A 24,131-nucleotide genomic window follows, 5' to 3' on the forward strand; every position below is an offset into this window, starting at 1 on the left:
GAATTTACAAATAGAGTCATATCTCAATGTATGCCTTGCATGTTTTTTTGTTTGTATTACCTTTTATGAGATCTAATGTGTTACATTGTCCTACATTAATTTCACATTTCCACAAACTTCAAAGTGTTTATTTTCAAATGGAAACAAGAATATCCATATCCTTGCTTCAGGTCCTGAGCTATAGGCAGTTAGATTTGGGTATGCCATTGTAGGAGAAAATCGATCCTTAGCAACATGCCTATGCATTTTGTATTTAGGCTGTATAAATATACATTTCCAATAACAATTACTTAGAATTAAACAATAATAAAATGCTTTATTAAGCTATACAGTCATTCTACAGTGCCTTTAAATTAACTTTAAGAAACACGAGTTTGTCCAGTCTTTGGTTTGAGTACCATGTGGTGAGCTATGCACGCCTAGTTTGTTAATTTAGCATAGCAGATGCTTTTATATTCCCATGCCCACAGACGACACAAATCTCTTTTGTAACAACAATATCATGGAATAAAATATAATAAATTAGTAGATAGTTTTCTGAGTGTAAGAAAAGTTACAAGTGCATCACAACCTCTCTGGTGCTGTAGCATGTGCTCATTCAGTGTCTTGCTCTGGTTTGATATTACAATATTCTGCTTGTCTCCAGTCATGTAAAATGAAGTAGAATTGCATAAATGTGTTTATAAAAGGCCATTTCTTCTCAGAACTCAAATAAGATGATAGATTCATGCAGTGCTTTTATTATAATGGAGATCTTTTCCCCTCTACCCTTGTCCGTGGTGGAATGTAAATCAACAACCTTCTGACAACTTTGGCATGTAGGCTAATGCTTACAAAATGAAGAACAGCTTCTAAAACTGCATATCTAAAGGCTCTGGTCTGTCCTAGGATTGAGGGTAAACGGTAGGCATGTTCTCTGCTATCCACTTTGTTTCATTTTGGGTACAGGGGAAGGTCACTTGTCTCATTTCAAACGGTCAGGGAGTGTAAAAATATATTTTACTGAAGGGTCATCCATATTCATTTCAGAGAGGTCCGATTTTCTCCAGGTATCCTTAACAGTTCACAAGCACCTCAGTCAAGAAACTCAAGATAGATCTGACAGACAAAACCAAAACCTGAAAACCCACATCATTTCCTCCTCACACTACATCTTAAATACTTTGAGGGCTTGTTTCCCAGACGCAGATTAGGCCTAGTCCTGGACTAAAACCCTGTTTTAATGGAGATTCTACATTGTGCATACTTTCTAGTCCAGGGCTTAATCTGTGTCCAGGAAACAGGCCGTGAATGTTTGATCTTCGGGGGTTCTTCATTTAGTTGATGGACCTACAGTATGCTCATTGTCCTTCAATGATACAACACCATGGAGGAGATTCCCAACTCTAGTTCTTATCATGACAATAATGTTTTAAAACGTCATACGAAACATAAACACAGTTGTTCATGTTACAGTTTCAGAAAAGGGGAAGTTGTTTTAAGAGCAGCACTTTAGGCAAGTTGGACAAACATCTGATGCAGTGAGTTGATAAAATCTTGTACCAAGAGGAAATGCTCTCTCTTCTCCATCCTGAACACAGAGGGGAATTACTTGTGTGAGCTCACGTTTTTTTTTTTTTAAAGTCAGTTAAGAACAACTTCTTATTTTCAATGACAGCCTAGGAACAGTGGGTTAACTGCCTGTTCAGGGGCAGAACAACATATTTGTACCTTGTCAGCTCAGGAGTTTGAACTTGCAACCTTCCGGTTACTAGTCCAACGCTCTAACCACTAGACTACTCTGGCGCCCCTTCAAACCTAACATTCAAATAAGAGGCAAATTGTTTGCAGTCAGATCATTAGTCCCAGAGAAACAGATAAAGTCACCTTGAGTTACTCAATTTGATCAACTTCGCTTTCTCTATGAGATACAACAGAGTTTGTCTGCACAATATTTTTTCCACACAACTGTTGTTAGGTGTAGCCATCAACGCTTGTGAACATAGCCACGGGAAGTAGTGGTGTTGTAGCACCCCCTGGAAAATGAAAAAGAAGGAAAAAAACGGGGGAAAAAACAGCGCCCAGCCCCCACCATAAAACTGCTTTTTGCAGCTATGCTTGTGTAAATGCTTTTGCACATAAAAACTCCCTACAACATGAGCAAATGGGTCGATGCCTCCTTTTTACATCAGCTGTGTAACTTGAGGGTGTAGGCTACGCCTGGAACAACAGTGGAAGTCCCATAACATTGTATAAAGCATCAGGTAGCCAAGCCTGCAGATATAGTAATTACATTTGGGAACATAACTAATAAGCCTACATGTATAGCTTACCTATATATATATATTTGACGTTTCTGTATCACATGGAAAAATGTCTAAAGGTGTCACACATGAGTTTAACACAGCTGTCTCTAGTCTCAAGTCTCCACAACCACAGTCACAATAATCAAGAGGCACATACCGAAGAGATTCAGCAGCGTCACCTTCAGTTTTTTTCTCTGAGAAAACAGCATTGTAGCCTACAGTCCATACAATCATCCAACTGGTTCCACTAAATCATCTACAAATAACATGACATAGTCTGAGATACTCGACAAGAGCGCCCAGACATTGAGTTTGTTAGTTTAAGCTTTCCCAGGGGCCGGGTGGGTGGAGTTTAAATTTACATCTACAGCTGTATTTACTTTCACAAACAATATAAAAAAGAGGAGGGGCATGGAGCGAGATATTATCCTGTTATCAGAGCGGCAGCCTTGGTGGTGTACCCAGCAATCTTTGCAGTGTTTTTCAAAATGATGAAACCGCATCAAAGGTAACACCTGTTAATTTGTCTCTGAAAAGACTGTTATAGAGGAACTTATCCTGTGTGCATTCTTTCTAGCCCAGATAATTTTTGAATGTTGAGTGATGGTGGATGAGCATCACATTTCGAGGCAGAGAACAGAGAGAGAGAGAAGTCAGAGAGCGAGAGAAGGGGGAGAGTGAGGGAGGAGGGAGAGAGAGAGAGGAGGGAGAGCGAGAGAGAGAGAGGGGAGGAGAGAGAGAAAACAGCCAGGAACACTCTCTCTCTAATCCTTCTTGATTAAACATGATTTACAATTTTTTTTTTTACATCAAATAAAATTGAAATGTATTGGTCACATGCACATATTTAGCAGATATTATTGTGTGTGTAGCGACATGCATTTATTTATTGTATGTTTGTGAAGGATTCACCATCCTGCTTTGTGAACAATTTGACCAGGTGACACAATAATGATCCATTTGAGCAGGGCGGTATGTGTTTAGTGTCTGTGAGTGAAGACTGTCTGCTGTCTATTTTGATCCACACTGGGTGAACCGTTTAGGAATTACAGCACCTCTTGTACATATTCCCCCCTAATTTAGGGGAGCAAAAGTATTGTCACATTTCTACAATTGTTCTTTTAGTTTGAAAATGTGTTTTAGGTTGTGTAGATCAGGGGGGGGGAAATCTAAATTTTTCCCTTTTAATATTTTAATTTAAGGCGGCAAAATGTGAAAACTGCTCAAGGGTATGTTGGGTTGCTAGATCAGAAGATTGCTAGATCGAATCCCCGAGCTGACAAGGTTAAAAATCAGTTGTTCCTAGGCCGTCATTGTCAATAAGAATTTGTTCTGAACTGACTTGCATAGTTAAATAAAGGTTAAAAAACAACACATTTTGGTAGGCAATGGGGACACTATCCAGACTTGAGATTTGTTGATTTAACATGGACCAATTGGGACCCCCCAATTGTACTAAAGTTATTTTTTTGTCAATTTATACAAGTCTGAATCCGAGCCTGTAAAAACTACAACGACCTAACACCAACACCTAAAGCTAAAAATAACAAATTAAAATCAGTTACAGTAACAATATACTTACTTTTTAGCACTTTGCGATTGTGCGATTTTTGCGATTTTTAATTGAAAGCAGGTTATGAAATGAAATGTATTATTATTGATTACTGTTACTCTTAAATAATATGCATGTCAAACAAATATGTCTACCTAGATAAGCTTAGTCACAGACACGTTCAGTTATTCTTCACATTCCTCACAGCTCATTAAATACATTCTTATAACGCCTGACACATTTGTGAAAGTTAAACATGTTTCACCTGCATTCTGATTGGTTTTCTCAACTTTTGTGACGTTAGTATAGGGATATTGTATAGTATATTTTTTTCCCAATTCATTTTGGAGAAAAGCCTGTAGTTTGTGATTAATGACGAATTGTGGAGTAGATACCTTGGAATCAGGACAAGACAACAACGGACACATTTCTGTAATAGGGTGAACTATAACTTTTATAAGATACACCGGGCCAAAAAAGACATGTCGACCTATTTTGAGAGGGTTATGTTAGCTAGTTAAACCATTTAGCAGTTGTCAGTTAATTCAGATGTACTAATGGCACTAAAGACGTCTCTTTTCTTGTTCTACGGGAGTGTTTTGAACCAGAACAAGAACAGTTCACCACGTTCAGACACTCAACTATGACACTATGACAACTGCGACACCCTCATAACCCACAGCTTTTTTCTTCTCACGCTATAACAGTATCATTATTGAGACATTCACAGCGTTCTCAACCATCTTCCCCATCTCATTTACTGTTCTGACCACATTGACGTTTTACGTGAAGCCCACTGCCTGTTTCCTCAACATCTTGTCTATTGCTCTGCTATCTAGCTTCTCTATGTGACAGACATTTCCTTTTAAAGAACAACAGTCTGATACCATTAAATGCATCTTAAATACTTGCCATACTTTGGATCACCAAAGGGTTCTTCATTTTGTTGGTGGACCCAACAACATTGGAAGACTTGATAGAGCTGATGGTCACTTTAAATGGAACACTAGTCACTTTAATAATGTTTCCATACTGTTTGACTCATTTCATAATGTACATACTGTATTTTACTGTATTTTTTGTCAATGCCACTCAGGCATGGCTTGTCCCAATATTTATATATTTTTTAATTCCATTCTTTTACTTTTAGATTTGTGTGTATTGTTCTGTTGGAGGGAGGAACACACGTATTTCGCTACACCTGCAATAACATCTGCTAAATATGTGTATGTGTCCAATACATTTGATTTGATGTACAGTACATTTCTATGAGGATGACACTGTTCAAGTGGCAGCAGTTTGACTTTGACTTTTGAAAAAGCTCAAACAGCTTTTAACATCCGTCAACAGAATCAGTATGATTTGAAGCTCCTTCTGAATTCCTCTAAAACAAAATACATTGTCTTTTCCAATACACAACCCTGATTTCGTGTATCATGCAGCTCTTAGGTTTATTAGCAACCAAAAGCATCTGACACATCACTGTGATCTCTATAGTGCTGTTGGCTGTTCGTCGTTGACTCTACTACGCTTACACATTATTACACTATGATTTAGAAGGGCATTTTGGGAAAACTTCTTTGATAAGGTCCGGAAATTAAATACCAGCTACGGTCTCACTACTTACTTTTAATGGTTACTGAAATCAGAACAGATCGTGGCAAAAAGTATTTTAGCAACTAATTCCAGTGATTTTGTAATTCTGTCCAGACCAGCATGAATCTCCAGAATCTTGTTTCCTTGGAGGAGTTTGAATGTTTGGTTGACACATGTTTCTAAGGAATGTGATTGTCATTCGGACTTGATGCTGTGGTACATATGATAGATTTAAAAAAAATCTAGGACGATTATATGTTTCTGTAATTGAAATGTATGTCTGTCTATGTAAATGTTAATTTTTTATGGTGTGTCTATGTCTCTAAGTTGTTACAGTATGTCTGATATTTGTATCAAACATTGCTCACCCCTGCTGCTATCTTGGTTGGACAATTTCTCTCTTGAAAAATATATTTTTATCTCAATGAGATTAACCTGGATTAACAAAGGCTAAATAGAACATAATAATACTTCTCCTTCTACAATACATATTGTGGGCATTTCCCAATTCACTGTTCATGTTAAAGTGTCAGGAAAAGTTCAAGAGGAAGTGCGAGCTCTGTCAGTTGGCCAATATTCAAAACAGAGGCAAAATTTGGCTCCCAAGTGACGCAGCAGTCTAAGGCACAGCATCTCAGTGCTAGAGAGGTCACGATAGTACCTGGTTCAAATCCAGCCTGTATCACATCTGGCCATGACTGGTGCACAATTGTCACTGTGTCGTCTGGGTTTGGCCGGAGCAGGCCGTCATTGTAAATAAGAGTTTGTTCTTAACTCACTTGCCTTGTTAAATAAAGGTTAAATAAAAAATAGTGATGGTGAAGCTGTAGAACCTTCTGAGGATCTGAAGACACATGCCAAATCCTTTAAATCTCCTGAGGGAGATTTGTTGTGCCCTCTTTGTCATGCCCTCTTCACAACTGTCTTGGTGTGTTTGGATCATGATAGTTTGTTGGTGATGTGGACACCAATGAACTTGAAGCTCTCAACCTGCTCCACTACAGCCCTGTCGATGATAATGTAGTCCACAATCATCTCCTTTGTTTTGCTCACATTGAGAGAGAGGTTGTTATCCTGGCACCACACGGCCAGGTCTCTGACCTCCTTCCTATAGGCTGTCTCATCATTGTCATCAGGCCTACCATTGTGATCAGGCACTGTTGTGTCGTCGGCAAACTTAATGATGGTGTGGGCCATGCAGTCATGGGTGAACAGGGAGTACAGGAGGGAACTGAGCACCCACCCCTGAGGGGCCCCAGTGTTGAGGATCAGCATGGCAGATGTGTTGTTACCTACCCTTACCACCTGGTGGCGGCCCATCAGAAAGTCCAGGATTCAGTTGCAGAGAGAGGTGTTTAGTTCCAGGGTCCTTAGCTTAGTGATGAGCTTTGAGGGAACTACGGTGTTGAACGCTGAGCTGTAGTCAATGAATAGCATTCTCAAGTAAGTGTTCCTTTTCTCCAGATGGGAAAGGGAAGTGTGGGGTGCAATAGAGATTGTATCATCTGTGTATCTGTTGGGAAGGTATGCAAATTGGATTGGGTCAAGTGTTTCTGGGATAATGGTCACACCCCAAGCCGGTTTAGAGGGTACCAAACTAGGAGGCCCACGGCAGTCCAAGCACACACAGGTTCCACCGGCTCCAAAAAGGGATTACAGCTACACAATTAATTGAATTCAGATATCCATATGGCATGCAATATTTTGAAATGACACCCAGCCGTGTATCGCGTCCTTTCTTTTTTTTACTCTGTTTTTTCCCCTCTTGCGGCTGCTTTTCACACACAACAAGCCCGGCCCCGCCACTCAAACAGCACAATTCCTCCTCTTCGCTGTAATATTTACTATAAGTTTGCATGCTGTTCTGTTAGGTCAAATGCAGTCAACGGATGGTTGCAAACAAGAATGATGCTGCTTTCCACTTTGCTTCTAAATATACATCATCCTACTTCGATTATTCCAATAGTTCACCCAAGTGTTTTGATGTATATTGCAAGTCAAATTGCAATTGAAATATTTGGTAAAAAAAAAAACGCTATATGCTTTTTTGCCTATATCATGCAGCCCTAGTTACAGAAGCCACCTTTTTCACTAATACTTACCCGAGAAGCCTGAACTGTCAGAGCCACATATAGACCAATTCCATAGACCCCATGGTTTCAAAAACAATACTCACCTTGCGAGTCTAAAATGTCAGAACCTCAAGTCTAAAACATTAGAACACCTGTCATGACTTGGTGAAACACACAAGTGCGCTGCATAGCATCGATTAGAGTCGATGAACCATGGCAACCCGAGGCCCAAACACACAGGAAATCTACAGTAACCTGAAATCTATATACTCGCACGCTGCCACGACAACCAATGGCTCAAATCCACAGAAAGCTGAGGTAATCCTGATAATGTGCACATTAGGTGCTGCCACACCTAAAGGCAGCACAAGGCTCAAACTCACAGGGAACGGTGGTAACCCAGATAAGGGTTACCAGGCTGCACAACCTGTACGCTACCTAACACTATGAGCAACACTGGGAGAAGATAAATCCAAGCTATAAAACCTTACAAAGCTATGTGTGGAACCCCAATTCACTGCAGCACAGTTATCACCAATCGTCATGCCCCTGAACAATGGCCAAGAAGCTGCCACACCCATATGGAGGAGATGAGAAAGGGAATAGTTTGAAAAGTGGGACCTGTAAGACATACAGTAGGCATAACATTGGGAGCAAAAGATGCATTAGGATGTAACATCATTTTGGAGTTGCCAGGTGGAAATCCAAACAGGAAGGGTGTACTGATAGCTCGTGGAGATCCCGAACACGCTTGGCCGACACCAAGGCCATGAGCAGGGCAGTCTGTAGGAAAGGATTTTCTGAGCCACAGTCCAATAAGGCTCACACAGAGCATCCAGGACCAAAGCCAGGTCCCAGGTTGGTGCCATAGCCTTCGACACTGGACTGAGCTGACACACGTCTTTCAGGAACTGCACACAAGAGGCTGAGACCCCGGGGTAAAGCCATCAATTCCTACATGACATGCCAAAATGGCTGCCATTTAAACCTTCAATGTGGAAAAAGAAAGGCCCTACACAAAAGGTTATTGCAAGAACGTCAAAATGTCCACCAAAGAAACTCAACCACTGAGGGGTGCAGTCTCCATGCCATAGAGATATCTGTAAAGATACATCACCCCTGAGCGACAGGAAATTTGCACTGCTCCTTAAGAACAGATAACGTGCCAGGTTTAGGAGAAAGAGAGACCACATCCCTCTGCCTGATGATAGACCTTACCAGCACATACTGGTCCTCCAACATCTGAAATAAAAACCTCAGCTATAGCAAAACTGTCTATCTCTAGGGAATTAATATGCAGCATTCTTTGCTCTGTTTACCAAATCCCTCTTTCTGAGTAGCACTCCATATCTCAGTAAGGATGCTTCGGTCATGATGATCCTGCAGTCACTACCCGGGCCATGACAACCCCACCTCCATGTTCTAGTTAAACTCTTGCAGCAAATCAATTTGATACATCTATAGCATATTAACCACATTCAACAACCTGTCAGCGACTCCTGCAGCTTGGTACCCATTGTTACGCTGATGCTTTGAGAACCGACAGTGTTTATTCGGAAGCATTGCACTAAGATTGTCAGCATCTTGAGCTAAGTAACTTGCCAGCTTTCCATCCATCAGCGTTGTGCAAACAAGCCCCGCCTCCTCCATACCCTCTACACGGCTCCCGAGTGGCACAGCAGTCTAAGGCACTGCATCTCAGTCTCTGGTTTGAATCCAGACTGTATCACATCTGGCTGTGATTGGGAGTCCCATAGAGCGGCACACAATTTCACCAGCTTGACCGAAAGAGGGGTATCACACCTTGCCTTTAGCTCATTGGCAAAATCTTTAACCATTTCCGAGGTCGCTTCACCAGAAGACCCTTTGCCAGCAGTCTCAATCTCTCTCACAAAGTCAGCCCAACACTCAATGGAAGTTGAACGCAGCCGGAGGCAATGGTCACACAAGCTGGTACGAGCCAAAGCCTCCTGAGTGTGTTTCTACCTAGGACAAACAGGACAGCACTCCTGAGTATCTTTAATTTGCATTGTGAAACTACATGCCCTAGGTTATGGCCGGAGGTTCAAACTCGGCAGGTTTGCCTTTGTGAACTTAATCTTACCACTGGGCATCTTGCTCAAGCAAGGAAGCACAGGGCTACACAAGCAGAGAAGAAAGTAGTGGATTTTAGTAGACGCAAATCCTTCCCAGGCAAGGAAGAATTAGCTACACAAGCAAAGCAGAAAATAGTTGGCTTTTAGCAAACACAAAAACCGATACCAAGATCCAAAACTCACAACACCTCGGGGCACGAGTACTCTCAACCCACTATCATAGACCTAAGTCACAGCTCAATTTAGTAGTCTTTGTGTGATTGAACATTTTGTAAATTCCTTGACACATTCTTCCTTCAGGCGATCAAAGAATTTAAGAAATGAATGCCTGCCTCGGTATTAGTACCAGGAAGACAGAGCTTTCGAGTGCGGGCTAGGCATCCATTGACCCATTGGGCGTGATTTCAGTTTTCTTCAGGTAAATATGATTGGTCGCTAACTCCACATAGTATGTTATACCGAGTGACCGACTGAAAGAGAACAGATAGAAAATACGTAGAAATGATAATGGACCTGTATATTTTAAAGTAACTGTCCTTTTTCAAGACCGCAAACAGCTTTTGAAGAACAAATCGTTCAGGAAAAGTATTATCAGCTAGCATTTTCATTCTGATACATTCACCTAAAAGAGCCGACTCTGAACTTCCCTTCGTTCAGCAACCATGATTGTGTGAAATAGACATGGGCGGGTGCCTCAGACATGGCCTCTGCCTGGGGCCTCTAAATCACCACACACACCACCACCACCCTTGCACTCACACACCACCACCCATGCTCTCTCTCCCCAGCAGTCTCTCCCTCCTCTGTAAATATTTGTGTAATAAAATGCCATAGACAGGCCTATGCACAGATAAGATAAACAGGAGGATGTCTCTTACAACAGCAGTGGAAAGAGAAATTAATGTGCTGATAGGAAAGCAACCGGTAGCCTACCCCATGATGGCTAGTCTACTCCATTATCGTCCAAGATCTTTATCTTTTATGTCCAGAATTGAACTGGCTCTGGCAGCCAAAACAGTCTGCGAGTCTTGATTAACACATTTATATTTTCAGTTCAACACTTTTCTGGCTTCCCTCTTCTGTTACACACGGGTGTTCTCAGATGCTGGATGGCTAATTAGCAGTCGTCTTTCTGTTCCATGAACAAGCACACACAGAGTTGGTGTAATATGGAAATATGGCCGTGGGATCCTTTTTGTTTTTAAAAATGATTTCTCAATGATTTGAACATTTCCAAGGTTTCCAAAACCGTATTGCAACCGAGGATTATTACAATTTACACAGAGCGTCGTCGGGACTGCTGTATAATTGTAACACCTGATTCTTGTTAGGCCTATCTGAAAACACATACATTTTGAAGTCTTAAATTGACAACACATGCATTGATCTTGAAATATTGATGGCTATTCAGAGAGTAGGCTAAGTCATCTTCGAATAAGCCATCCCTTAGCTACAAATATATTGCAGTGCAGTAGGAATGTATATATTGCAGTTATTACAAACCTACTGCAATAATGCAATAGAGCTCAGGGAGTGTTTCACAACTCGCAAAATATAGCCTAGTCTCTCATCAGGGATTTCATTTATTTTGGGAGATTGCAAAATACGACCTTTTCATTCAATGCAGTAGAAAAATATTGTTTCAGTTGATAATAAAACATGTTTGTTTAGTTACTTTTTCATCAACTTGTTTCTTCTGTAACTTTCTAGCAAATCAAGCTAGCCTACAGAGCATCTAACTAGCTAGCCTACAGAGCATCTAACTAGCTAGCCTACAGAGTATCTGACTAGCTAGCCTACAGAGCATCTAACTAGCTAGCCTACAGAGCATCTAAATAGCTAGCCTACAGAGCATCTAACTAGCTAGCCTACAGAGCATCTAACTAGCTAGCCTACAGAGCATCTAACTAGCTAGCCCACAGAGCATCTAACTAGCTAGTCAACAGAGCATCTAACTAGCTAGCTAAAAGTTACACTATACTCTAGCTTGCAACCTGTGGTTAATTATCATCAAAAACAAACGTCATTACATTTACAATAAACTAAAACGGGAGGTAACAGTCAGAAAAATAGTACCTACTTATAGGAATGGGTAATTTTTTACAAATTGCTAGCTATCCCATTAAACCATTAATGAAAACCACATATTTTTAATTTCTGTGTTTTGGTAACTTCCTGTTCTATAACGGACTCTGACCGGACTGAAGAAGACGCATGGTTTCGATCCTTCAACCACAACGGATCCTTCAACCACAAGGGGCATTGCATTGCCACTCCGGCTGTGGATGTCAATTGAATGACATCTTGCGCAATGTAACGGGAGTGCTTATGGTCAATGTGAATGATTCCTATAGAATCAATTTAGGTGCAATCAGTTAGCTTATTTTGTCAGAAATCAAATTATATACAATTTTTTTAAATCTAGGAATACTAATCTTATCTGTTTCTAACTACAGAAATAATTTCAGAACAATCTGAGATGGTGGGTTTCATGGCTTGCTGAAATGACAAGGAATGACCCAATAGTTAAACAGAATGTTATCTGCCTGAAGGCCCAAAAAACAGGATCAGGCAAGGTTTTTATTTTATTTTTTATTTCACCTTTATTTAACCAGGTAGGCCAGATGAGAAGAAGTTCTCATTTACAACTGCGACCTGGCCAAGATAAAGCAAAGCAGTGCGACACAAACAACACAGAGTTACACATGGGATAAACAACGTAAAGTCACAATAGAAAAGTATATATATAGTGTGTGCAAATGTATAAGATAAGGGAGGTAAGGCAATAAATAGGCCATAGTGGCGAAATGATTACATTTTAGCAATTAAACACTGGTAGATGTGCAGAAGATGAATGTGCAAGTAGAGTTACTGGTGCGAGAAATGAGCAAAAAGTAAATCATATGGGAATGAGGTAGTTGGGTGGGCTATTTACAGATGGGCTACGTCAGGTGCAATGATCAGTAAGCTGCTCTGACAGCTGTTGCTTAAAGTTAGTGAGGGAAGACTCCAGCTTCAGTCATTTTTGCAATTCGTTCCAGTCATTGGCAGCAGAGAACTGGAAGGAAAGGCAGCCAAAGAGGAGTTAGCTTTTGACCAGTGAAATATACCTGCTGGAGCACGTGCTATGGGTGGGTGCTGCTATGGTGACCAGTGACCTGAGATAAGGCGGGATTTTACCTAGCAAAGACTTATAGATGACCTGGAGCCAGTGGATTTGGCGACGAATATGAAGCAAGGGCCAGCCAACGAAAGCCTACAGGTCGCAGTGGTGGGTAGTACATGGGGCTTTGGTGGCAAAGCGGATGGCACTGTGATAGACTACATCCAATTTGCTGAGTAGAGTGTTGGCGGCTATTTTGTAAATGACATCGCCGAAGTCAAGGATCAGTAGGATAGTCAGTTTTAAGAGGGTATGTTTGGCAGCATGAGTGAAGTATACTTTGTTGCGAAATAGGAAGCCAATTCTAGTTTTAATTTTGGATTGAGGATGCTTAATGTGAGTCTGGAAGAAGATTTTACAGTCTAACCAGACACATAGGTATTTGTAGTTGTCCACATATTCTAAGTCAGAACCGTCCAGAGTAGTGATGCTCGAAGGGCAGGCGTGTACGGGCAGCGATCGGTTGAAGAGCATGCATTTAGTTTTACTTGCATTTAAGAGCAGTTGGAGTCTACGGAAGGATTGTTGTGTGGAATTGAAGCTCATCTGCAGGTTAGTTAACACAGTGTCCAAAGAAGGGCCAGATGTATACAGAATGGTGTCGCCTGCGTAGAGGTGGATCAGAGAATCACTAGCAGCAAGAGCGACATCATCGATGTATACAGAGAAAAGAGTCGGCCCGAGATTTGAACCCTGTGGCACCCCCGTAGAGACTACCACACTGAACTCTGTTCAGTTCAAATCTGAGAAGTAGTTGGTGAACCAGGAGAGGCAGTCATTTGAGAAACTAAGGCTGTTGAGTCTGCCGATTAGAATGTGGTGATTGTCAGAGTTTAAAGCCTTGGCCAGGTCGATGAAGACAGCTGCACAGTATTGTCTTTTATTGATGGCGGGTATAATGATATCGTTTAGGACCTTGCGCATGGCTGAGGTGCACCCATGACCAGCTCGGAAACCTGATTGCATAGCGGAGAAATTGAAAGGAGAAGCTCGAACTGTTTAGGCACAGACGTGGATAGCATGACAGAACTTTGCAGGCTATCTCTGCAGTAGATTGCAACTACACACCCTTTCGCAACTCCACCCCCTTTGACAATTCTATCTTGGCGGAAAATGTTGTAGTTGGGGATGGAAATTTCTGAATTTTTGGTGGCCTTCCTAAGCCAGGATTCAGACACAGCTGGGACATCAGAGTTGGCGGAGTGTGCTAAAGCAGTGAATAAAACAAACTTAGGGAGGATACTTCTGATGTTAACATGCATGAAACCAAGTCTTTTACGGTTACAGAAGTCAACAAATGATAGCGCCTGGGTAATGGGAGTGGACCTGGGGGCTACAGGGCATGGGTTAACCTCTACATCACCAGAGGAACAGAGGAGGAGTAGGATAAAGGTACGGCTAAAGGCTATAAGAACTGGTCGTCTAGTGCATTGGGGACAGAGAATAAAAGTAGCAGATATATTGTGGTATTGTGTACATTTACAATGAAGGTAACTGAATGTTAATGTCTATTGTGAGAGAATGGAAAATTGTAGTAAATGTGTCAAGACAAAACAACGCAGTACCAAAGAAAAGGGAATAAATACGTCCAGAACTGCATGATGAAAATAACTGAAAAACAAATTGCCTTTGTAGAAATATAAATGTTTGCGTTGTCAGATTCTATATATTTTCAACACTATGCAGGATTAAAAAATACTATATTTGAAAGTTATCCAGCATTCTGCAGCTACCATCAGAGTTGCATGTCCCTTTCTATGACTGTGGTGTGGTCATTTTTATTTACATATTGTCACGACTTCTGCCGAAGTCGTTGCCTCTCCTTGTTCGGGCGGTGCTCGGCGTTCGACGTCACCGGTCTTCTAGCCATCATTGATCCTTTTTTCATTTTCCATTGGTTTTTTCTTGTCTTCCCACACACCTGTTTTCAATCCCATTCATTACCTGTTGTGTATTTAACCCTCTGTTTCCCCTCATGTCTTTGTCAGAGATTGTTTTATTGTCAGTGTAGTATGATTGTTGTATAGGTGCGCGTCGGGTCCGCGTACCCATGTTTATGTACATTTAGTGTTATGGAGCATACTCCGTGGACATTATTAAAAGACTCCATTTTACACTCTATTTGACTCTCCTGCGCCTGACTTCCCTGCCACCTATTACACCTATGCATGACACATATGATCAGAAGCATAGCTGATAGGAATGTGTTTTACAGAATATAGGCCTACACAAACGACTTCTGATCTCCTGTACATCACAGTTCTATCTGCAAGGTTCTTTGAATAATGAACAAAATGAACAAGTCAACCCACATGGATTCCATCAAACCCTTCATCATCCCCATAGTATTGTGGTTGCGTGAATATGCATGTGTGCATGTGCGATTGCATTGCATGCTATGTAGAAATGAGCTTCTTTCTCACCATAACGTGTGGTTATCGCTTCTCTGTCTGTTCTCTTTGTAGTCAGTAGCCTATATGGGTCAGTCACTCTCATTCTCACTTGCTTATAGGAGCGATGTGGTACCTTCCTCCAGCACTGTACAGCTTCTCTTACGCAATACAGCTCAAGCCACAAACCATGCTCTCAATCTCCTTTACCCCCACTCCTCATTTCTATTTTAGGTCTGGATGTGACCTTCTCAGACTTTAAGAGTCGTAGGTCACAGTGTATTTTCACCTCCATCTTGGTTTTTCTGTGCCTTTATCACACTAGGTTTAACTGTAGCTAACCTCACCTGATAAAACATCCCTCTGTTCTCTGTCGAAGGAGAATATAATAAAACACGTATGCAAAGTCAAAGAAGACTACCTCACTACAGGAATACTGTATGCACAATATGGTTGATATTTTACTAAGAGTGTCTTATATGGAATGTATTATCTTGCTGTCTTGGGTTATAAAGGGACACACCATATTGGATCAATAAAAAACATTAGCCACACCATTCCAAAGTGCTTTAGGTGTTGCCTGGCACCATGTGGTAATGATGGGCAGGACTTGACTGGAATTTGAAAGTGTGAATTAGTGGTGGTTGGCATGCACTAACGGGGCAGAGGGATGTGTTACGTTTTCAAACTGTCTTTCATTTGCTGAGAAATAGACAACACCAACATCTTCATTAAAAAAAGTGTTTTATTTAACTAGGCAAGCCCATTTGAACCTGGGTCTGTAGTGACACCACTAACACTGTGATGCAGTGCCTTAGACCGCTGCACCACTCTGTACCCTAATTGAAACATTCACTGCAACAGCCTTATTCTAAAATTGATTGAATCGTTTTTTCCCCTCATCAATCTACACACAAAACCACATAATGACAAAGTAAAAAATGAAATGTAACATTTACATAAGTATTCTGACCCTTTCCTCAGTACTTTGTTGAAGTGCCTTTGCCTGCGATTACAGCCTTCTTCTTTGGTATGATGCTACAGGCTTGCATACTTGTTTTTGGGGAGTTTCTCCTATTCTTCCCTGCAGATCCTCTCAAGCTCTGTCAGGTTGGAGGGGGAGCATCACTGCACAGCGATTTTCAGGTATCTCTAGAGATGTTTAGTTGGGTTCAAGTCCTGGCAATCGTTGGGCAACTCAAGGACATTCAGTCCCGAAGCCACTCCTGCGTTGTCTTGGCTGTGTGCTTTGGGTCGTTGTTCTGTTGGAAGGTGAACCTTCACCCGAGTCCTGAGCCCTCTAGAGCAGATTTCCATCAAGGATCTCTCTGTACTTTGCTCAGTTCATTTTCTTTCTTCGATCCAGACAAGTCTTCCATTCCCTGCTGCTGAAAAACATCCCCACAGCCACAACCATGCTTCACCGTAAGGATAGTGCCAGGTTTCCTCCAGTTGTGACGTTTGGCAGCCAGGCCAAAGAGTTCAATCTTGGTTTCATCAGACCAGAGAACCTTGTTTCTCATGGTCTGTGAGTCCTATAGGTGCCTTTGCCAAACTCCAAGTGGGCTGTCAAATGCATTTTACTGAGGAGTGGCTTCCGTCTGGCCACTCTACCATAAAGGCCTGATTGGTGGAGTGCTGCAGAGATGGTAGTCCTTCTGGAAGGTTCTCCGATCTCCACAGAGGAACTCTGGCGCTCTGTCAAAGTGGCCATTGGATTCTTGGTCACCACCCTGACCAAGGCCCTTCTACCCTGATTGGTCAGTTTGGTCGGGCGGCCAGCTCTACGAAGACACAGTTCGTAACACAGTTCTGTCTCGGAGCTCTACGGACAATTCCTTTGATATCATGGCTTGATTTTTGCTCTGACATGAACTGTCAACTGTGGGACCTTAAGCAGACAGGTATGTGTCTTTCCAAATCATGTCCAATCAATTGAATTTACAATCAAATTGTAGAAACATCTCAAGGACGATCAATGGAAGCAGGATACACCTGAGCTCAATTTCGAGTCTCATAAGAAAGGGTTAGAATACTTGTGTAAATGTGATATTTCCGTTTTTTTGCAAACATTTCTAAAAAACAGTTTTTGCTTCGTCATTATGGGGTGTGGATTGATGTAGATGCATGCATTTAAATGCATTAAAATGCATTTAATCCATTTTAGAATAAGACTAACGTTACAAAATGCGGAAAATGGAAAGGGGTCTGAATACTTTCGGAAAGAATTGTACAGTAAAGGGACAATCAAAAATATTTACAGCTGTTCTCATTCTCAATTCAATTATTGATAGAATTAATGATAATATAACTTAAGAATGCATCACAATATTTTTATAAACCAACAATGTTTTTCCTCATAATACTGTATGTTTAAAATTTTAATTGTGATCTGATGACGTTTCAGGTAAGACCCAAATGCAGACTGTGTCGAAGTAACAATGTTTATTACAGAAACATGGGGCAGACAAATGACCGGTCAAGGCAGGCAAGGGTCGATAATACAGAGTAGTGGGGCAAAGGTACAGGATGGCAGGCAGGGTCAGGTCAGGCAGAGGTCAGTAATCCAGTGTAGTGTGGCAAAGGTACTGTCATGGACTCATTATGTCCATAGCTCCATCTATGAATGTCAGAGCAAAACCAACTGATGGAGATGTCGTTTGGCTGAAAAACTAGTTATAGATTGTGTCTTGAAAGGTTTCAGTTCCGTCCTGTGCTCTCTAGATCCCTTGACAGTCTTGTGCTCTCTAGATCCACCCTCTCTGTTTGAGATGAATCATGGCAAATATTATCTTTAAACAAGTTGTCACTCAGTAAACACTTATATGACGTGTGCATGTCTTGTAGGATCTTCTTTGGAACGTGTCTCCGAGTTTAAAACGTGCCCTTTCACATATGTAGTCACTGGTGTCATGGTGCTGGGGATAATGAATATGGAGCCAGACCTGAACTACGCTTTATCACGTCTGCATTTTGCGAAGAGTAAAATGTTACCCGAGATCACTTTCTAAGTCGAAATGGAAATCAATATCTACCCCTCAGAAATGTTTCAATAGAATCTACATGGTGAAAGGAAAAATAAACCTATGGACATTTTGTTTCTAACATAGCCTAACAACCACTGCTTTGAAGGAGTAGTTGGGTTTATCTCAAACATATTTTTATTATACACAGCTGCTATCCACTGACAAGCTTAACAATTAACAGCTTTAACAAATACAGACAGGGGAGGCACCTAAAACTGACATTTAAACAACAGAACAGTCAATACTGAAGAGGCTTTGGCTGAGCAGTAGCATAGTAAACGCGGTAGTGAATTGGTTTAAAAGACACGTTCCATTTGTTTTAACCTATACATTGGGATTTGGGACAAAAGGCAAGAAAGATTATCCTGATACTAACTCAATGCATAGCTATTGAACTGGTCTGTATCAGTGGATGTCATTGAGGCCCCTATTTTTATTTTACCTTTATTTAACTAGGCAAGTCAGTTAAGAACAAATTATTATTTTCAATGACAGCCTAGGATCAGTGGGTTAACTGTCTTGGTCAGGGGCAGAACTGCAGATTTTGAACTTGCCAGCTCAGGGATTTGATCTTGCAACTAATCAGTTACTCGTCCAACCCTCTAACCACTAGGCTTCCTGCCACCCCATCAGAAAGACTGGAAATGACCAACACAGGAAGCCTGAAATGATGGCACAAGCGCAACATTTATTTCTCCCATAATACCCTTAACATGTGTTCATATTGTTTCAAAGTCTTATTTTAAGGAAGGACTGGAGTGTGTCATCAATTGATTTATGTTGTCACTGCGAGACCAGTTCTGGTTTTCCTTTTTGCTCCTCCTCGACAGGGAGAGGGAGGTAGGTAGGAAAGGGACAGGTTATAAAGGACAGGGAAAGAGGGGCAGAGAGATGGGAGAGAAAGGGGGTAGAAAAGCAACGAAAAGTTAAAATAATAAAATAGTAATACATTTCCTTATTAGATACTTTGTGCCAGAGGTAAAAAACAAGACACATGTCTACTCTCATTGTTCTGCAATAGGTAACTCAACAGTTAACACAACACACATCTAGAACCATTCCTAAAGGTAGTGGGAGTAACCATGATGCCAAGCTTCAAATGTCCACAGACTTTGCAAATACTGTAAAAGACTGTATGAATATAACAAAGGCATTACTATATACTATATGTGCTGTGTGGCTTCTCATTGTGCAACCCAACCATAACATATGGGCAAAACTGGTTGCAATGAGATCAGGCCTGGTATCAAACGCAGGTGGTCTGTGCAACTCAATACCACATTAACCACTGGCACAGAGCTAAAGCCTACAGTTGTAGCCATGAATAAGGGCTGTGTACTGAATGTCAACTTACACTCTTCAGATGAAGTACAAATAAAGGAAAGTAAATATATGGCTAGGGAGGGTGTGACTAACTGACAGAGATACACAGATGCTCACCTCCAGGAAAGGTTCTGCAAACACTCAGGGGTCATGTGTATCTTTGAATACTAACTGTGTCTGTGCTTGCAGTCTTTCTGGCGTCAGAGAAGTCCAGCTAATAAGGTAATCATTGTTAGAGAGTGTGTGTGTGTTTGTGTGTTACTTCTGCTTTTTCAACATTTAGAGAAGTGAATCAGACAGGTAAAAAAAAAAAATGCAACTGTTTGACCAAGCAGAGGAAGTGCCACTTTATTTGACCTGCATCCTGTGTTCAAACTAGTTTTTTGGGCAAAAATGTCCTGGTACTGTAAAGTTCACAATGCCGTTGTCCTTAATAAGGGCCCCAGGACCAGTTGAAGCAAAATAGCCCCCATAACATCGAAGATCCACCACCATATTTTACAGTAGGGATGAGGTATTTTCTGCCTATGCATTGTTCTTTCATAGACAAAAACCCACCGCTGCTGTGTGTGGCCAACAAGCTCTATTTTCAGGTCATGTGACCATTGTACCGGTTCCAATCCAAGTGACAATGGCATTTATCAAACTCCAGGCAGTCATATGGTCAGATGTCATGTAAATAGAGTTCTTTGGCCACGCACACCAATGGTGTGTGTTATATATTTTTGCTAACCTTTATCAAGGCATCCAATCATTGCAGACCCCACTGTACATATGTATGACTCTGCTCTGCTTGTGATCACAGACTAATTTCCTTTCCCATCAGTCTGTCACATTGTGTGGTCAGCGCTTTTCTGTCACGTGTTACTAGTGGTTTGACCCCACTGAGAAGGAGCCCCACACAGTCTTCTCTGTGTACAGGAGCCCCGTCTGACACACAGGCCTATGTGGTGAAATACCACTGCTATGAATACATTCCACTGTATCAAACAATATAGGTCTACTCATAGTTTTTCTTAGTACTTCACTAAAACTTCAAGAGTTTTCACCCCATAGGACTTGCATTAGAGAAAACAACAATTTCTCCACCTCTAAAAATGTTATTTTGAAATTCTTATTGTGGTTTATGTTTCAGTTGCGTATATTCCATTTATTTTATTTGATGACATTTTGATTTCATCTCATCTCTCTAGAGCTTCTGCCTATGCTGTCTGCCAAAATCACTGTTTTAGTATATCCGTGTCTGACGCACACTAACCGGCATAGGTGGTGGGCCAAACCAAGATGCAGTACCTGCTTTAGTTTTTGAGACAATCGATCTCTATCGAGGGAGGAGCTGTTTTTTTTTGGCGTGTTATTTTCATATTTGTAATTGTTTTATATACTGTATATATTGTTTTACGCCTTTTTCTGCCCAATTTCGAGATATCCAATTGGTAGTTACAGTCTTGTCCCATCGCTGCAACTCCAGTATGGACTCGGGAGAGGAGAAGATCGAGACCCATGCATCCTCCGAAACACGACCCCGCCAAGCCGCACTGCTTCTTGACACAATGCTTGCTTAACCCGTAAGCCAGCCACACCAATCTGTTCGGAGGAAACACTGAACAGCTGGATGTAAAAACCAGAGTGAGTGAGGGGAGTGAGGGGCTGTTTTTTCAATGCGGTGTATATTTGTTTAACTCATTTACTTTTGTTGGCAATGTCAATTCTTGCAATTATTTCCAAATACTTCATTTTATATTCGCTAGCTGGACAGGCCAACGCCGCTGAGTACTAAACTGTAAATCAATCAAAGATTGTGTACTGTCCATGGTACTATCGCTGCTGATCATGTCTGCCAATCACATTATCTGTATCTAAGGAAGCAGACAGCTGGTGATGACTGCTCGCTAGAGTTTTCTGTCCGACAAACTGCTATGAGGTAAAGTTTTTTTACATTTATTTGTAAACTAACTATTTAGTTATACTGTAAGACTTTTCTGTAATTTCAAAAGTAAAACACTGTATGATGCACAGTATAATAACATGCATGTGTTTTACAGCATTAATGCTATAGATTGCACTGCATTATGTGTCAAATTATGAAAAATAGTTAACTGTTATTCGTAAGCCTCCTGTAAAAATGACTCTAACATACTGTATTTCTTTACAGTAATAGCTTATGCCTCCCCCATTTCTCCTTCGCCCAAATCCAGATAGCTGATGTTCTGAAAGAACGGCAAAATCTGAACCCCTACAAATCAGCCGGGCTAGACAATCTGGACCCTCTCTTTCTAAAATGATCTAAAATCTATTCTAAATTTGTTGCAACCCCTATTACTAGCCTGTTCAACCTCTCTTTCGTATCGTCTGAGATCCCCAAAGATTGGAAAGCTGCTGCGGTCATCCCCCTCTTCAAAGGGGGAGACATTCTAGACCCAAACTGCTACAGACCTATATCTATCCTACCCTGTCTTTCTAAGATCTTCGAAAGCCAAGTTAACAAACAGATCACCGACCATTTTGAATCTCAACGTACCTTCCCCGCTATGCAATCTGGTTTCCGAGCTGGTCACGGGTGTACCACAGCCACGCTCAAGGTCCTAAATGATATCATAACTGCCATCGATAAGAGACAATACTGTGCGGCTGTATTCATCGACCTGGCCAAGGCTTTCGACTCTGTCAATCACCACATTCTTATCGGCAGACTCAAAAGCCTTGGTTTCTCAAATGACTGCCTGGCCTGGTTCACCAACTACTTCTCAGATAGAGTTATGTGTGTCAAATCATCGGAGGGTCTGCTGGCAGGACCTCTGGCAGTCTCTATAGGGGTTCAATCCTCGGGCCGACTCTTTTCTCTGTATACATTAATGATGTCGCTCTTGCTTCTGGTGATTCTTTGATCCACCTCTATGCAGACAACACCATTCTGTATACATCTGTCCCTTCTTTGGACACAGTGTTAACTAACCTCCAGACGAGCTTCAATGCCATACAACTCTTTAAGCACCAGCTCTCAGAGCAGCTCACAGATCACTGCACCTGTACATAGCTCATCTGTAAATAGCCCATCCAACTACCTCATCCCTATACTGTTATTTGATTTATTTTTCTCCTTTGCACCTCAGTATCTCAACTTGCACGCTCATCTTCTGCACATCTATCACTCCAGTGTTTAATTGCTATATTGTAATTATCTCGCCACTATGGCCTATTTATTGCCTTACCTCCCTTATCCTACCTCATTTGCACACATTGTATATAGACTTTTTCTATTGTCTTATTGACTATGTTTGTTTATTCCATGTGTATCTCTGTGTTGTTGTTTGTGTCGCACTGCTTTGCTTTATCTTGGCCAGGTCGCAGTTGTAAATGAGAACTTGTTCCCACTCTGCCTGCTCTGCAGAGAAACCGAGCCCCCGGCTTGTGGGGCCGTTCAAGGTTCTCCGGAGGGTCAACGTATAGATTATAGCTTCCCAGTCACTATCGCATCTCACCCGCTTTTCATATGTCTCCTCAGGCCGGTGGTTCCTGGTCCCCTACCCGATGCTATCTCCAACAACATCCCCCCCAATCCCCCTAGACATTGAGGGGAGTCAGGGATATTTTATCAGATCTCTACTGGACTCCCGGCGTTGTGGGGGTCGGCTCCAGTACCTGGTGGACTGGGAGGGGTATGGCCCATACGAGCGATGTTGGGTTCCGGTTGAGGACATTCTGGATCCCAACATCATCCATGATTTCCACCTTTGCCGCCCGGAACACATCAGAGGGGGGGGGAGGGGGTTACTGTCAAGTCTAGTCCTGCTCCTCCACTCCGGCGTTCGACATTGCCTGACTGCTAACCACCGTTCCTGGGATTCATCATTACGCACACCTGTTTATCATTATGATTCACACCTGGACTCCATGACCTTCCTCATTACTTCACATTCATCTGTCCCTCTCTTACGTTTGTTCCACAGTCACTATTGTTCCTATGCTTTTCGCCACTGTGATGTTCTCGTTTCATGTTTATTGTTTTATTAAACATTTCACCTGCACCTGCTTCTCGACTCACAGCATCTCCGTTACAATAGAAATTACGGATTGCCTCTTATCCATTCGCCATTCCCTTATGCCATAGTTTTACATCTCAATTGTCAGTAGAAACCACGTTTGTTTAACCAAGTCAGCCATATCAGCTACAGCGGTTCTTTAAAAAAAAAGTTGCGTCATACTGCAGCACACCTTGCAGGCTACCGCAGAGTTCAATGGCACGTTGTTTCAGTGTCAGCCATTGTTGCCAGTAATGCTAGTTAGTGCAGAGGGCATCTTTGAGAAGCATTTGACAGTTTTTAATATTGGCTGTACTAGAGAATTTAAAAACCTTTTTTGCAAGAATGATTTTAAGAAATGTAGCTTAATTTGTTTCAAATTATGGTGTTTCTATTCCACCAAAAATCAAAACCCTCAGTGTTTCCGTTAGGGAAATATGGCAATGTACAACGTGAACGGTTGGGATTAGGCTACTAAGAGCAAAAATGATCCTAACATTTCCACCCCATAATTGTAAGGTAACCAATACCCAAACAGAGTTTCAGGGTGAAATAAAAAAGACCAGTCCCCATGCTTGTCTCAGTGCACCACGAAACGGTGCTGAA

At 41.5% G+C, this 24,131-nt stretch overlaps 1 protein-coding gene and 1 long non-coding RNA gene across 8 annotated transcripts in view; one reads left to right on the forward strand and one right to left on the reverse strand.

Moving 5' to 3' along the window:
* The window catches only part of LOC110534345 (SLAM family member 9), a 29,132-nt gene extending 26,452 nt beyond the window's left edge, over positions 1-2,680 (reverse strand). Inside the window, exon 1 of one of the 4 annotated variants that reach the window (XR_016483841.1) lies at positions 2,443-2,632. Coding sequence is in view for 3 of the 4 variants with exons in the window: in XM_090187208.1 (XP_090043334.1) it covers positions 2,443-2,494 (52 nt within the window). In the remaining variant the exon portion in view is untranslated. Of the gene's footprint in view, positions 1-2,442 lie in introns of all 4 variants that reach the window. The other 3 variants (XM_090187208.1, XM_090187211.1, XM_090187210.1) reach the window with 3 other exon arrangements.
* On the forward strand, positions 2,670-23,536 carry LOC110534354 (uncharacterized). 4 transcript variants are annotated; one of them, XR_016483845.1, is made up of 5 exons: positions 2,670-2,793; positions 19,693-19,725; positions 20,975-21,132; positions 21,368-21,427; positions 23,009-23,536. It is a non-coding gene; the product is annotated as an uncharacterized LOC110534354 (long non-coding RNA). The 4 variants fall into 4 exon arrangements; XR_016483846.1 differs by having other exon boundaries at positions 2,676-2,793; positions 20,950-21,132; XR_016483844.1 differs by having other exon boundaries at positions 2,681-2,793; positions 20,929-21,132.
* The last annotated feature ends 595 nt before the right edge of the window (positions 23,537-24,131 follow it).

This window comes from Oncorhynchus mykiss, chromosome 10 (assembly GCF_057628025.1).
Source record: "Oncorhynchus mykiss isolate SJ-2025 chromosome 10, ASM5762802v1, whole genome shotgun sequence".
NCBI lineage: Eukaryota > Metazoa > Chordata > Actinopteri > Salmoniformes > Salmonidae > Oncorhynchus > Oncorhynchus mykiss.